This window comes from Peromyscus californicus, unplaced genomic scaffold (assembly GCF_007827085.1).
Source record: "Peromyscus californicus insignis strain IS unplaced genomic scaffold, ASM782708v3 Scaffold_9__1_contigs__length_137607984, whole genome shotgun sequence".
Lineage (NCBI taxonomy): Eukaryota > Metazoa > Chordata > Mammalia > Rodentia > Cricetidae > Peromyscus > Peromyscus californicus.
Genome location: NW_026294617.1, coordinates 20,072,919 through 20,087,151, shown reverse-complemented (window position 1 = coordinate 20,087,151; position 14,233 = coordinate 20,072,919). Strand labels below are relative to the sequence as shown.

The 14,233-nt window shown below is 43.2% G+C and overlaps 1 protein-coding gene across 1 annotated transcript in view; it reads right to left on the bottom strand.

Annotated features, from left to right (window-relative positions):
• Fat4 (FAT atypical cadherin 4) overlaps positions 1-14,233 on the bottom strand; it is a 140,729-nt gene that overhangs the window by 30,593 nt on the left and 95,903 nt on the right. Inside the window, exons 7-9 of the mRNA XM_052730403.1 lie at positions 12,986-13,166; positions 6,158-6,408; positions 1-4,350 (exon numbers count right to left, since the gene is read on the bottom strand). Coding sequence (XP_052586363.1) covers positions 1-4,350; positions 6,158-6,408; positions 12,986-13,166 — 4,782 coding nt within the window. The remainder of the gene's footprint in view (positions 4,351-6,157; positions 6,409-12,985; positions 13,167-14,233) is intronic.

The following is a 14,233-nucleotide window of genomic DNA, read 5'->3' as shown; positions in this document are numbered from 1 at the left end:
CTGTGTAGCCAGTTTTGCATACACAGTTGAATCCTCCAGGGAAATTCTGACAGACAGCTCCATGCTTGCAAGGGTTGGGCAGGCATTCGTTGATGTCTCTCTCACAGGCTCTCCCAGTGAAGCCATCTGGGCAGCTGCAGGAAAACCCCCCAACTAAGTTGTGGCAGGTCCCCCCATTGTGGCAAGGGGCCGGAAGGCATTCGTCAATATCCACTTCACACCAGCTTCCAGTGTAGCCTGGCACACACTTGCACTGCTGAGGCTGCAGCGGCTCGTTGGCCACGATGATGACAGGCAGACTCTCCTGGATCTTCAGCACAGAGCCCACAGCAAGCCTTCGAAGGCAGCTGCCTCCGTTCTGACACGGGCCGTGAATGCATGGGTCATGATCCACGGATTCCACCTTTACTCCGCTCTGACGGAAGAGGATCTCTTTGATGCTTTCAAAGAAGGTGGTTACACCACTGGGGTTCACATACTGGTTATTATTTCGCTTCACAGCCGCTAAAAGGAACGTTCTATTGTTCTCCTCATAGGCAGTATAGAGCTGCACTGCTGTGCCCAAGCCTGTAAGCTGGGAACCAGCGATGCGCAGGAAGTGAAGGTAGTGGTTAGTCAGGAAGTCCTTGACTGTGGGAACTCCAACGCGGAGCAAGATGCTGTTCTCTATCGTAGCATTGGAGAATCCTACAAAGAAAACTCGGATATTGTTGGTGACCGAGCTGTGAACCCCATCGCTGCTGACAACCGTCAGATCGAAGGTGCCATCTGTGGACCTGGGCTGGGAGCTCAGATCACAGCTGCCTGCTGGGATACTGAAGAGGCTGGGGACTCCTGAAGTGAGGGAACAGTGGAAACTGTCTAACACATCTGGATCCTGGGGCTTCACCGAGCCCAGATTCCCGCCAGGAAATAAGTTACCGTAATAATTAACAAATATCTCCACTGTGCGGGACTGTGAGGGGTTGTCATTTTGATCTAGAACAGTGATGTGTACAGTTCCCGTGGACGACATCTGAGGCGCCCCAGAATCCCTGGTGACCACGGACAGATAGAAGTCTGCAATCTGCTCTCTGTCAATCTCCCGGGTTGTGCTCAGAACTCCAGCGGTGTTGAGACTGAAATAATTAGTGGCCGGGCCTGTGCTCAGCAGGTAATAGTTGAAGGGGCCTTGATTTGGGGGGAGGTCAGGATCTGTGGATTGCAGGGTCATCACTAGGGTTCCCGGGCGTTTGTTTTCTAGAACTTCTCCTTCACTGACAGTCAACACCGGGCCATTATCATTGATGTCTTCTAGAGTAACTAACAAGGAAGCACTTCCTGTGGCGGAGGGGGTCCCTGAGTCCACAGCCAAGACAGTGAGATTATAAACAGGCAGGCTTTCCCGGTCCAACCCCGAGGTGACTGTGATCTGCCCTGTCTGTGGGTTAATGGAAAAGGCACCGTTTTCATTCCCTGATCCAATGAAGTATGAGAACCTGCTCCAGCTAGGGATGGAGTCTGAGTCAAAGGCGCTCACAAAGGTCACGTGGGTCCCAATGGGGACCCCTTCACTGATCTGTACTCTGTAGGTGCTTAGACTAAACACTGGCGGGTCATTGGCATCAAGTACAGTGATGTTCACAGTGACCTCATCGATGTCTGCACCCCGAATGCTGCCGAAGTTCTTGGCCAATACCTTCAATGACACCCTTTCTTCTTTTTCTCTATCAAGAAGCCCAGACACATAGATCTGCCCTGTCATCTTGTGGATCTGGAAGCCCTTCTTCCTGCTGTTCCCAAAGATCAAATAGTGTACTTCTCCATCAGCACCCATGTCCCTGTCACTGGCAAACACTTCTCCAACAGCAGTCCCCCTAGGAGCTGCTTCTGAGACTTCGAAGTAGTAAAGCTTGGAAACAAAGCGAGGCACATACTCATTGGTCCCCTTCAACTGGATGTCAACGGTGGCAAAGCTGCACTTTTCCTCATCAGGGACATTGAAGGCTTTCACAGTGAGGTGATAGCTCTGTTTGGTTTCAAAATCCAAGAAGCCTTGAGTGGTGATGACCCCTGTGTTGGGGTCAATGACGAACAGGTCACTGTCTGATGATTGCACAGTGTATGCAATCACAGCATTGGCTCCCGAGTCAGCGTCTCTTGCATTTAGGTGAATGACAGTGGTCCCACTCGGGGCATTTTCCATGACAGTTGGGAAAAATTCATCAGGAACAAACACTGGAGAATTGTCATTCACATCAATCACATTCACAGTCAGGCTGCAGTAGCCAGTTCTCGCCACCCATCCTCCATCGGTGGCGCTAATGGTCATCTCATGCTTTGAGCACAGCTCGTAATCCAGAGCTTTGGCTAGTGTTAACACACCTGTGGAAGAATTGATTGCAAAGATGCCCTCTTCATTCCCCGAAGAAATGTCATACCTGATCAAACCATTCATGGCTGTGTCCCGGTCTCTGGCGGAGACAGTTCTGACCACAGCCCCAACGCTGTGGCTCTCAGGGATGGTGGCGCTTATATGGCTCTGAGAGAATTCAGGCGTGTGGTAGTTCTCTTCAGTGACCGTGATATGAACAATTGCTTGGGAAGAGAGTGGAGGGTTCCCTTTGTCCTTTGCTGTGACTGTGATAAAGAAGTTCTGATTTAGGTCAGAAACCAAGGGAGAGGCGATTGATATCCACCCGGTATCATTGTCCAACTTAAATTTCCCTAAGTGGTTCCCATTGGATATGAAATACTCCACTTCAGAGTTTAATCCAAAGTCTTTGTCATCCACCGCAGTCACTCTGATTAACTTAGTGCCCACTTTCACATTTTTGGTAACTGGAGTGAAGTAGTTGTTTTTGAGAAACTGGGGTGGGTTGTCATTGCTGTCCACTGTGTTGATGGTAACCGTGGTCTCACTGAGTAAGGAAGGGCTGCCTCTGTCAGAAGCCGTCACAATGAAACTGTGCCTATTGATGTTCACATTGCTGAAGCCGCTGACGTTTTGGTATTTTAACACCTGTTTATTGAAAATCTCTCCAGTGGTGGCATTGATTCTGAAATACTCTGACTGTGACTTTATGAAATAAAACACTTGTCCATTTGACCCCTCATCGGGGTCTGTGGCAGATACTTGAGTAACTCTAGAGCCAACCTCAGTAAGTTCAGGGCAATCCAAATAATAAGAGGGTCTGCTAAATCTTGGTGTGTTGTCATTGATGTCTGTCACAAATATGGTGACATCAGTACTTACAGTCCACCCAGAATCATGTGCAGATACTCGGATCCTGTATCGCTCTGTATCTTCTCTGTTTAAAGGTCGACTGATGACAATATCTCCTGTGTTCGGGTTGATTGTAAATGGAAGACTTGTATCCACTATGGAATACCTACTAATGGCATTTATGCCAATGTCTTCATCAGAAGTTGTGACACGGGTAACCGTGTATCCCAAGGGAGAGTTTTCAGAAACATAGGCACTGAATATCTGAGAAAACCTGGGTGCATTATCATTTTCATCTAAAATATTGATGATGACTCTTACTGAGGTGCTCTGAGAAGGGGACCCTTTGTCTGAAGATTTTACAGTGAGCTCATAGTGAGATATTTTTTCTCTGTCTAGTGGTCGAATGCTCCTTATTTCACCTGTAGCATGATTAATGGTGAAACTGCTCTCCTTGTTCCCATTCACAATCTCATAGTCTAGCTGTCCATTGGGCCCACTGTCCTTGTCTGTTGCTGAAACTGTAAGTATTTTTCGAGGGGATAGGTTTTCCAGGATCTCAGACACAAATGGATCTTCTTCAAAAGCTGGAGCATTGTCATTGATATCCAACACTGTGATGTCAAGCTTCTCATAAGAGGAGAAAGGAGGGAAGCCCCCGTCTCTGGCTTCAATCCAAACAACATATTTTTGTATCTGTTCAAAGTCCAAAGGCTGACTGATGGACACCTGTCCTGTTAACGGATCAATTTGGAAAGTATTGCCCAGATTTCCACTTGCAATGTAGTAGGACAATGTTTCTCCTCTCAAAGAGGACCCTGTGATGGTGGTGACCAGTGTGCCTACTGGCTGATTTTCTGGAAACATAAATGTTTGTTCTTTGGCTCTGACTTTGGGGAAATCTGCCTTGTTGGCAAACCTAACAGTCACTGTAGTAGAATCAGTCTTTGGAAATGAGCCGCCATCTTTCACATGGACAGAGAATGTCACCTCAGAAGCTCCACTTAGAGGGCCAGTTGCCATGATTGCCCCCCTCAGTTGGTCGATGTGAAATTTTTCAGAGTTTCCTCCTGAGAGTGAATAATGGAGTTCAGAATTGGATCCAATGTCCTCGTCAGTGACCGTGACAGCAAAGACAAAGGAACCTGCAAGAGAGGAGGTTCTCAGTTAAAACTGCAGGGAGTCCTGTGACTCCTGTGGGTGGGTCCTTGGTTAGTCTGAGGCTGTGCTACTGCTGGGTTTGACCATCCCACCACTACTGGAAAGAACAGCACCAACTTTATTGTCTCTGAGGTCTCCAGGTCAAATCTGACTAACTGCTTCAGAAACTGGCCTTTAATTTTCTCAGCCAGCCCCACACAAGGTGCTAGATTTATTTAGTAATTTCCAAAAAAAACCCTTGAGAGTACCATGGTGAAGACTGGCTGGTTATCTGGAATCACAGATCCTGTCTGCGTACCACCTTCCAACAGACACTAGAGTTCACGAGCTCTGCCAGGAGCCACTCTCCTGCTCAGTGAAGTGTTCACCACTCCCTAGCATCTGAAAACACCCTGAGGTCGCTCCCCATGAAGGCCTGTCAACAAATATGCTCCATCCCCAAACACTGCTTTTGGGTCACTGTGCCTTTTATTTCCTGGCAAAGTTCTTTCATCTCTGAGCTACTACCAAATAGAGATAAAGTATGTGTGTAGACACATATGTGTAATAGATTTAAATAAGTGTAAGGTAGTAAAAATAAGAAATGAAGTCATGGACTCAATTTGGATTTTAAGAACCAGCCCCTGGCAGGATGCCCTTGAAACAGACTGTAGTGGAAATATGCAGAGAATCATCCAGACGGATATTTTTTAAAGATCAATATCTCATTCAGAAAACCTTGCCCACATCTCCACAGAAGTGTCTGTGACAAAAGTGAAAAGCCGGAATTTCCTTAAGAGCCAATGAATCTTGCTAAATATATGAATGTAATGAGATAAAAGTGGTCATGGTCAGCACCTCATTTTGCCTAAAGGATTCTCTTCTGTACATCACACTGGATAGATCAGAATCATGCAGTCACTATCATGCCAGCTGGATTTTCAAATGGAATTTATGACTTCTTATTTGTATTTCTTTTTGATGGAAATCTGGCATATCCATTTATAGATTTTCCTCATTCAACTGGTATCAGACATTCTGGAGTTAGGAGATCAAAGATCATGGGGAGAAATACTGAATCCACTCATTTTTTTCTTCTAATAAAATATTTTTAAGGAAAGAAGGTAATATTACTGGTATTTGTATATTTTATTGTTTATAATTTCATCAAAAATTACAAATGAATGCCAGCATCTCTGCTTAGTTCCTGAGAGAATATACCACTATTTACAAAATAAATGATAAACTAACTTTTTTAATGCAGGAAGATAAATTCACGTTGCTACCAAGATTACAGTTCATAATGGGCTCATAAGCTTGAGAAGAGAAGCAGGACTGGGATAGAAAAATGCAATATTTAGAATTAGTTACTAATTCAACTTTTTGAAAATATATCTATGAAGAATTGAAGTATTTATTTTCCTTCAACCATGAGGAAATTGGTATGTGGAATAAAGATAATACTTCCCCTCTTAGGAACTTACATACAAATGATATGTCAGAATAGTCCCATCACTGATGATGGAGGGAGATCTATTTTACTCATTTACAGTGTTGAAGAAACATTATAAGAATTAAAAACCAGGGAGCTGTGACAGTTGTGAAGTCATGTACACAGCTAGTCTGAATAAAAGAAAATGATTTACAAGGTAAGAATTGGCATTCTCTTCAGTTTCATTGGTTCTAAACTTCATACCCTGAATTTTAGAGGGTTTTCCAGATGAGACTGTATTATGTGTATTGTATGTAGCTCTGTTCACAGAAGGTGTCTGATAAGTTACACACACGTGAGTGATCTCACTATTGAATTACCTGGAAGAGTGGGAGATGGGATGTGTGTGACATACGGGTGATGTTGGAACCGGGGTGGGTTGTCATTGACATCCGTCACTGTCACAAGCACACTAGTAGAACTGGAGAGAGACTCTGGAGACCCAGCATCACTGGCAACCACGACCAAAGTATAATTATCCTTGGTTTCTCTGTCCAGCAATGCGCTGGTGATGATCTGTCCCGTGGATGGGTTGATGGTGAACTGCGAGTTTCCACCGATGATACTGTAACTGAAGCAAAGAGCAAGGAGAAGCAGGTCACGTTCAGCTATGATGTCATGACACCCTGCTTTCTATAAATAAATAAATGAATAAATGAATAAATAAATAAATGGCAAAATGTAGATATTTAACAAAAAAAAATTTAAACACCAGCAATGAAAAAATCCAGATAGAAAAGTTACTTGAAATGTTCTGTGCTGTCACATAAGCAATCATTATTCTAAAATGTTCAGTGACTACAAGGGCCCTGCAAGGTCCTTAGGAGTCTCCGAACTCTCAGATCAGATCACTGCAAAGCCACAAAATCAGCCTAGAACACAGCTGCCGTTCAAACAAGTAAGCTAGGAATTACAACCTATGCCTTGTTCTAACACTGACGTTGGTGGCCAGAGTCACTAGTGGACATTTTTAAAGCACCTTTAAAAGCATTTCTCTGCTCTATCTGTAATAAAGAGGATCACTTGTGGATGTTATTCTCAAAGACAAAACACTGGATTTGTAGCATGTTGGCTATCCAGCACAAGCAAAAGAGCTGTTTGCACAGAGAGGCATTTCTTTGTCCATGTTGCCTCATTCCTTATTCCTCAGATGGCCTCACTGCTTCCCTGCCAGGGAAGGATGACATTTTCCTGGACAGTCTGATGCTAAACAGATCAGTTAACTCTCAGGAGTTTTCACTGAGTGCAGCTTCTCCATTTTCTCTGTCTGAAGGGGAGGCTGGCTATCTGTGTCTGTTCATGGTTTTGTGTCTGAAGTGGAGTCCAGTGCGACAGTCAGAGAAGCAGCCTGACTTGAAAGTTCACAGAACAATCTGCACTCCATTAACTGCAGATCAGAAAAAGTAGATGTCTTTAAAAAAAAATCTTCCCTCTTTATATAAGTGCCTTCCTTGGAGTCAGAGGTGTGCCTTAGTTTGGCCATGTGAACAAAGCAGTAGACAATGTCTACTGGGAACTGCAGGGCAAGAAATACCCACACACCTCACATCACAACAGCCAGGTGCATAGTCTACAATATGCCCACAGCTAAAAGCTAATGCCAGCTTTTCTATACTATTTTAGGGATATGATACATTTTGAAATTCATATTTACAAAGAATAGAGGTCCTATAAAACTGAATCAGAAGTAAAATAGAGAAGAGATTTGGTCGAGAAGTGACTTAAGGATGTATAAAGTAGGTGATATTGTTCAGGGCTTCACCATTTTTGGCATACATATATGCCAGAATTAAACCTAAATCAGGATAAAAATAATTGTATTTCATAGAGTTGAAGAGTCTTATAGTAAGGTACAACTACCACCCCTCTACAGTTAAAATCTTTTTCTTTAGGTAAAAATGTCAGAGGTTTATAGACAAAATTCTAAAAGTTATCAAACCAAGGATTGTGGACTACTCAAAGGAACTTGGCGTTCTGAGAGTTCCTGGGGAGCTGGGTCATGGAAGCATGTGACTTCTACTCTGAAACCGTAGCATCGGTAGACATAGGCATTTTCCAATAATTAATAGGAAAAGAAAAGATTTGTTCTGCTATGAACATTCTTCAACAGTTTAACAGCAACAAAGATCAAGTCTCAACCATTTCTTCCACTAAAACCCATTAAAAACCGTGAGCAAAAAAGAAGTGAAAGAATCTGAATTCTCATGTTTTCTGCATGGTGGAGAACGAGGAGCAATGGTTGAAAGGCAGATCATGTCCCAGCAGCTGCAAATTTAACTAAATGATAAAGGAAGCTCCTATTGTAAAACATGGATCATTTATTCCATGCCTTCAAACATAGAATTGCCTGTAAGATTGTTTAAAAATAGGTAATATATTTCAATTAAAAAAAACTACCATATTGATATGATTCTTGTTGGGGGCTTTATTAAATTCTGAAATGCATGAAAAGTTTATTTTAAATATGAAGTATGCTGTAACACCCATTGCTTGCTAATTTATGCTTACAAGTTGAGAAGAGAGGAAAGCAACACAAGCCAGTCTATAAATAGACTGTCACATAAAGTCTGGGCCAGGAGTTTGATGCCTCACTTATTGGAGGCTCCATTGGGTTCTCAGCACCGGGGAGACTCTTGGGCTTCTGGGGCCCTCAGGGACTGTTGGACAGTCATGATATCATTGAACCATTTAGTGGTGTTCTTTTACTAGTTGAATGTCTATGCTGTTCCTTAAACATTTCCAACATGTGATCAACATCTTACTGTGTTACCTTTTCTAGAAAATTTCTATATTCATTCCTTGAAATACAAAATGATTCTAACCATTTAGTTTCAACCTTAGAATCTTTGTAGATGAAGTATCTAAATCGATGGGGAAATCTATGTACAAAGAAGTTCACAAGATACAAAAATAGCTGATCTAGATGGGGGCTACGGCCTTGGTGGTTTCAACATGCTCCTTGCCCATCATACTGTGATATTAAGATGGAAAACCTCTAGTGAGGTTGTACAGTGAAGATAAGAAATACCATACCTGGGGCCAGGCATGCTGATGCATGCCTTTGATCCCAGTTCTTGGAGGTAGAGGCAGGTGGATCTATGCAAGTTTGAAGCCAGTCTGAAGTACATAGCAAATTCCAGGCTTGCCAGAATGGCCTAATAAGACCGTTTCAGAAACAGAGAAAGAGAGAAAAGAGGAAGGGAGGGAAGGAAGGAAGAAGGAAAGGAGGGAGGGAGGGAGGGGAGGAGGAAGGGAGGAAGGGGAGGGAGAGAAAGAAGGTTGAAAAGAAGGAATAAAGGAAGGAAGGAGGGAGGGAGGAAGGGAGCAAGGGAGGAAAGGAAGGTAGTGAGGAGGGAGGGAGAGAGGGAGGGAAGGAAGGAACAAATGAACAAACAAAGGAGTGAAATCACACAGTCACAGGTACAGATATAGTGCATAATAATTGACATAAACACAGCACAGTCAAAGGAAGGGGTACTTCATATTCTAGCTGTCTATCTATCCATCCATCCATCTATCTCTCCATCTCTCCATCTCTCCCTCCCTCTGAAAAAGGAAGTGTCAGAAATGCTGTGGGGAATGTTTAAACTGTTTTGTAGAAGAGGGGGAAATTCAGATAGCTCTCGAAGTGTGGCCAGAGTGCCATGATGACTCAAGGCAGTCAGTGAGGAGAACACTTGTCAGAGAAAAGAGAGGAAGAAATGCACCAAGAATGAATGAAGTGTTACCTAAGGTGGAAGAAAGACAAGACTCAACAGCCCCTGGTAGAGTCTGTAATTTAGTAACACAATGAAGGAAAAATCAGAGTGGAAGACTGTTGGGAGTAAATGGCAGAGGGAAACTAAAGTTGTGTGAACCTCCTTTCAAGAATTCTGTGGTAGAGAGCCAGGGTTGTGGCACATAGCTCTAATCCCTGCATTTAGGAGGCAGGAAGATTGCCAGGAGTTCAAGACCAGCCTAGGCCTCACAGCAAGACCCTGTCTGGAAACAAACAAACAATGGGTAACCGTAGAGTATTAGAGATATTCGTTCAAGGAATGGATTCTACTCTTGTGGAGCTAGTGAGTGAACCCAGGGCTTCACATAGGCTAGCATGCAGTGCTCTGCTACTGGGCTGGACCCCAGCCCTCAAGGCATTGCTGGACCAATTTTAAACCAAGCTCCATGGTTGAAAATCACAGAAAGGCATTGTTCAGTGAATCTTCATGTGTGCTGGAGCAAACAAGCAGAGTGCCATAGCTTTTTACAATAATAATAATAGTTTGTGGGTCAGTGAGTGAAAGCATCAGCTGGTGAGCCCACAGCCTCAGGCTGGGAATTGAAACATTTCAGACAGTTCCCACCACCCACCAGCGATGTGCTAGATGCTCATTTTGGAGAGGATTTCCTCTCGCTGGGTAATAAAGAATTACAACACTAAATTTTAGGATAGGAGAGCTCTCCTAAAATCTCCATCAGAAAATTACTGAGCAGCAACTGAATAAAGAGGGCTTCAGCCTTCCAGGAATTAGGACAATGTAAATTACAGAATTGCACGAACACACACACACACACACACACACACACACACACACACACACACACACACACACACACCACATCACATAAAGGGGAAGAGGGAGGAATAAATAAATAAAATTCTTCATTTGTTCCAAAACTGCTCTCCCTCAAGTCTCCCCACTACCATGGTCTGCCCAAGTGCTCAAGGCAAAAGCTTGACTGACAGATGACACTCATTCTGTCCTTGCATTGCATGGCACTTCCAGTGACAATCACGCCTCTATTCTTCTCTCTCAATTTCCTTTCCACCAGCTAGGCAAGCCCACCTTGGCATATGCTTGGATCTCTATGTGAATTAGTCCTATGTGGTCTCCATGCTTCTTTCTACAGTCTTGGGCCTTACTTCATTAATTCAAACTGAATACACAAGTCTCTATTTGCACCTCAATTTTAAAACATTCCAACAGTCTCCCATATGCAAACAAAATTTAAAGATCTTAATTTTACACTGTAACCCAAAAGCTCTTAGAGTGCCTTAAATTTTTTGCTCCTAACTCTCCAGCCTCTTTGTCACACTGACCCTAGCATGGTGTCCTTTTTAGATGTACCAAGTTCATGTCCCTCCCTCTGCCTAATCCTTCTAATATACGGACATCACCTGACAGCGGCTATCTGCTAAGTGCTTGGTGAGGCCTCTGATGTCCACAGGACTTGGGGACATGTTCATCTGCATCTGCTCATCCCTTCTGTGATGCTGCAGCAGCATCCCCTCCAGAGGATGTAGCATCAGGAGCCATCATAGAAACCATCCCCTCTTGACTGCAGCCTTGATAACCCCATGACCCTGTCTTTTCCAGCATCTATTATTGCATGCAATACACCAAAGCAATTTGTCGGCTCCCTGCTTTGAAATATTTTTTATAGCTTCACACACTGTGGTGGTTAATGGTGTGACTTGTTTGGGCATAGACACTGGAGGCTGAGAAAGGATACCTCTGGGTGTGTCTGCAAGGGTGTCTTCAGAGATCAAGAAACCTATGATCTGAGCATAAAATATGAACAGACTGCTAGAGGTTGGAGCTATAGGCAGTGGGACCTGCAGGGAGAAGTGAGTCACTAGGGTGTGCATTGAGAGGCCCTGACCCTTTCTGTGACTCCTGCCTGTTTCCTGGCTACCATGAACTAAGCAACCCTCTTTATCACATGTTCCCACAGCTGTGCTGATCTCCTTCATCCCAGGCCCAGAGCCATGGATCCCTGGGTAAAACCTCTGCAACGGTGGCCAGTATCAACCCTTCCTTCTTTGAAACATCTTCTAGAAGGTATCTGTCACAGTAAAAACAGGGACTAACATGGCCACCATTACAAGGACAAATTTTAAGCTTTAGAGTACACCTATCACACACCCCTAATTGTGTCATTCACTTTGTATTGAGGTAACGTCATACACGAGACAATCTTATTTCGTCACATTTCACTGACTACCTGACAAGGGGGGAAAGTTCAATGAAAGCAGACCTCTTGCCTTATCTGACACATGCTCAGACCAGCAAATCAATGTTTATTAACTGGGGCCTCTTATGCCTTATCTCTGCCAGCAGGAAGAGACCAGTTTCCCCAGAGGCCCTTGTTCATGAGAAATTAATAGCAAGTGACAAAAATAAATCATTAATGAAGCCATCCCCATATTAATACATATGTTAGCCTTTTATGACAACTGTCAGACCTCTTTAGATTCTGTCACTGTGTTCTTAGCCACCTAACCACACCGCCCACATGGAATTGCAAAAATTTCTCTTCAAGGGTTGGCCCTGGAAATAGGAAATTTTTTCCTTATCAATTAAGAACTAGTTGGGAAGAAGAGAACAGGGCTATGTTAGCCAAACAAAACACATGACCACCTCCTCATCTCCTTGAACAAATGTCCACACTGCTGTCCTCTATGTTGCCAGGATTTACATAAAGAAATTTTAAATGAAGAAAACATGAATGTTAATTTTGGAGCTATTGCTTGGTTATAAATGCCCAAAGGCTTCGAAGTTCCTCCCTTCAGGGCTGGGGTGTATCATCCTACTGGTGATGCTGCTTTGAACATAGAACATTCTGAAAGTGATATGTGACACTTGTAGGCCTGACCTTAACTACAACCAGTAACCCTCATCTAAAGCTCTTGAAACACATAGTCATCATATCAAGCGTCAACTATTCTCATAAGGAGCACAGTGACAAGTCATGGATCTGTGAGAGAATAGAGGGAAAAACTGAGCCTAATCTGCACCACCCTGATAAAGCATGTGCATGTGATGCCATCCTCACACCAGCTAAATATCACTGGGTGTCACCAGGCAGCGGCATGGTGCAGGACCTCCCACTGCCATGCTGAACACAGAACATAAAAGAGGGAATCAACAACAAACAGCAAAAGAAATCATAGCTGCACAATCACTAAGCACCGTAAATGATAAAACGGAGATTAATATGCACAGCTTTAGAGGAAGCAATCATATTACTATCTAATTCTCAATTCCAGGACACAGGAAGAGTATTGTGTATTAATATGGAATCCCCCTTACAATTAGATATCATGTTCTGTTAATTTAAAGACCAGATCTGGTGAAAAACTAGCTTACACAGTCCAGTGCACATACCTGATGATGGCATTTGCCGCAGCATCTGCATCCGAGGCATTCACCAGCAAGACATCTGTCCCCGTCGGGGCATCCTCAGGAATTGCAGTAAAGTGTATGCTACTGGCAAAAGTGGGGACATTGTCATTGATATCATCTACCAGAACGTTGATTGTCCCTGTTCCCGTCAAGGCTGGGGATCCTGGGAAGAAAAGAAAATAAAGACTTAATGTTTGTAGATGGCCACAACCATACATTTAGCCATTCTTAGCTGTAGACAGAAATGTGGGAGAAAAGTTATAAAACACAGAAGCAAAATTTCTAAACATGTAAGACATGTGATTTGACCTAAGGTCTGAACTGCCTCCTCCTGACTCCACAAAAACACATTGGCATGCTCCTGTTCTGTTTCAAAAGTATAGACTCATCAATGCAGGGAACAATAACCCAGAAGAGACACTACCCATAATATATCTGAAATTACGTTACAATAGTGCAAAGTCTTGGAACAGCCTGCAGGAGTGGAAGATCTGGCCACTAACTGTACAGATCTACAAATGACATGACTGCTGTGACCATCACCACTACTACACAAACATCCAATAAGACTCAAGTGTTTAAGACCCTTTTCTGTATAATGAATACTTGTGTATAAAGAGGAGAAACTCTGCAGATTATTTTTCCCAGCATAATCTTCATAAAAGTCACTTTGTATATCCTTTCTAGTTAATATAAGCTTGAAATAAGTCATTTTAATTTTGTTTCGGCTGTTGTCAGCATATAGTCAAAATTGAACCCTTAATCAAAGCACCAAGTGCCATGTCTGTGCTACTCAAATTCAGCAGACTCATCTTATGGTGAATGGTTGGGATGCTGTGGGTTTGCCCTCATAACTGAAGAGAAAATCATCTCCTTTTGTTGTGCTTTCAAAATGTAAACTCTTTTCAAATGTAAACTCTTCCAAATAAAAACAAAGGCGATGCAATTCACAGCCTTTATCTAAGACAAAACACAGTCCAGACTCCCTCCTTTTCTCCTTGCAGGGTTACTTGTCTCTTCTAAAGCTTTATTGTTGTAGAATGTTATTTTAAGGTGTGTTACTTTTGTTTATGTTGCATTTGTTTAACTCTGTGAAGCTCTGTTACTGTGCCTGTCTAAAACACCTGATGGTCTAATAAAGAGCTGCACAGCCAATAGTGAGACAGGAAAGAAGGATAGGTGGAGCTGGAAGGCAGAGATAATTAAGAGAAGGAGAAATCTGGGAGGGAG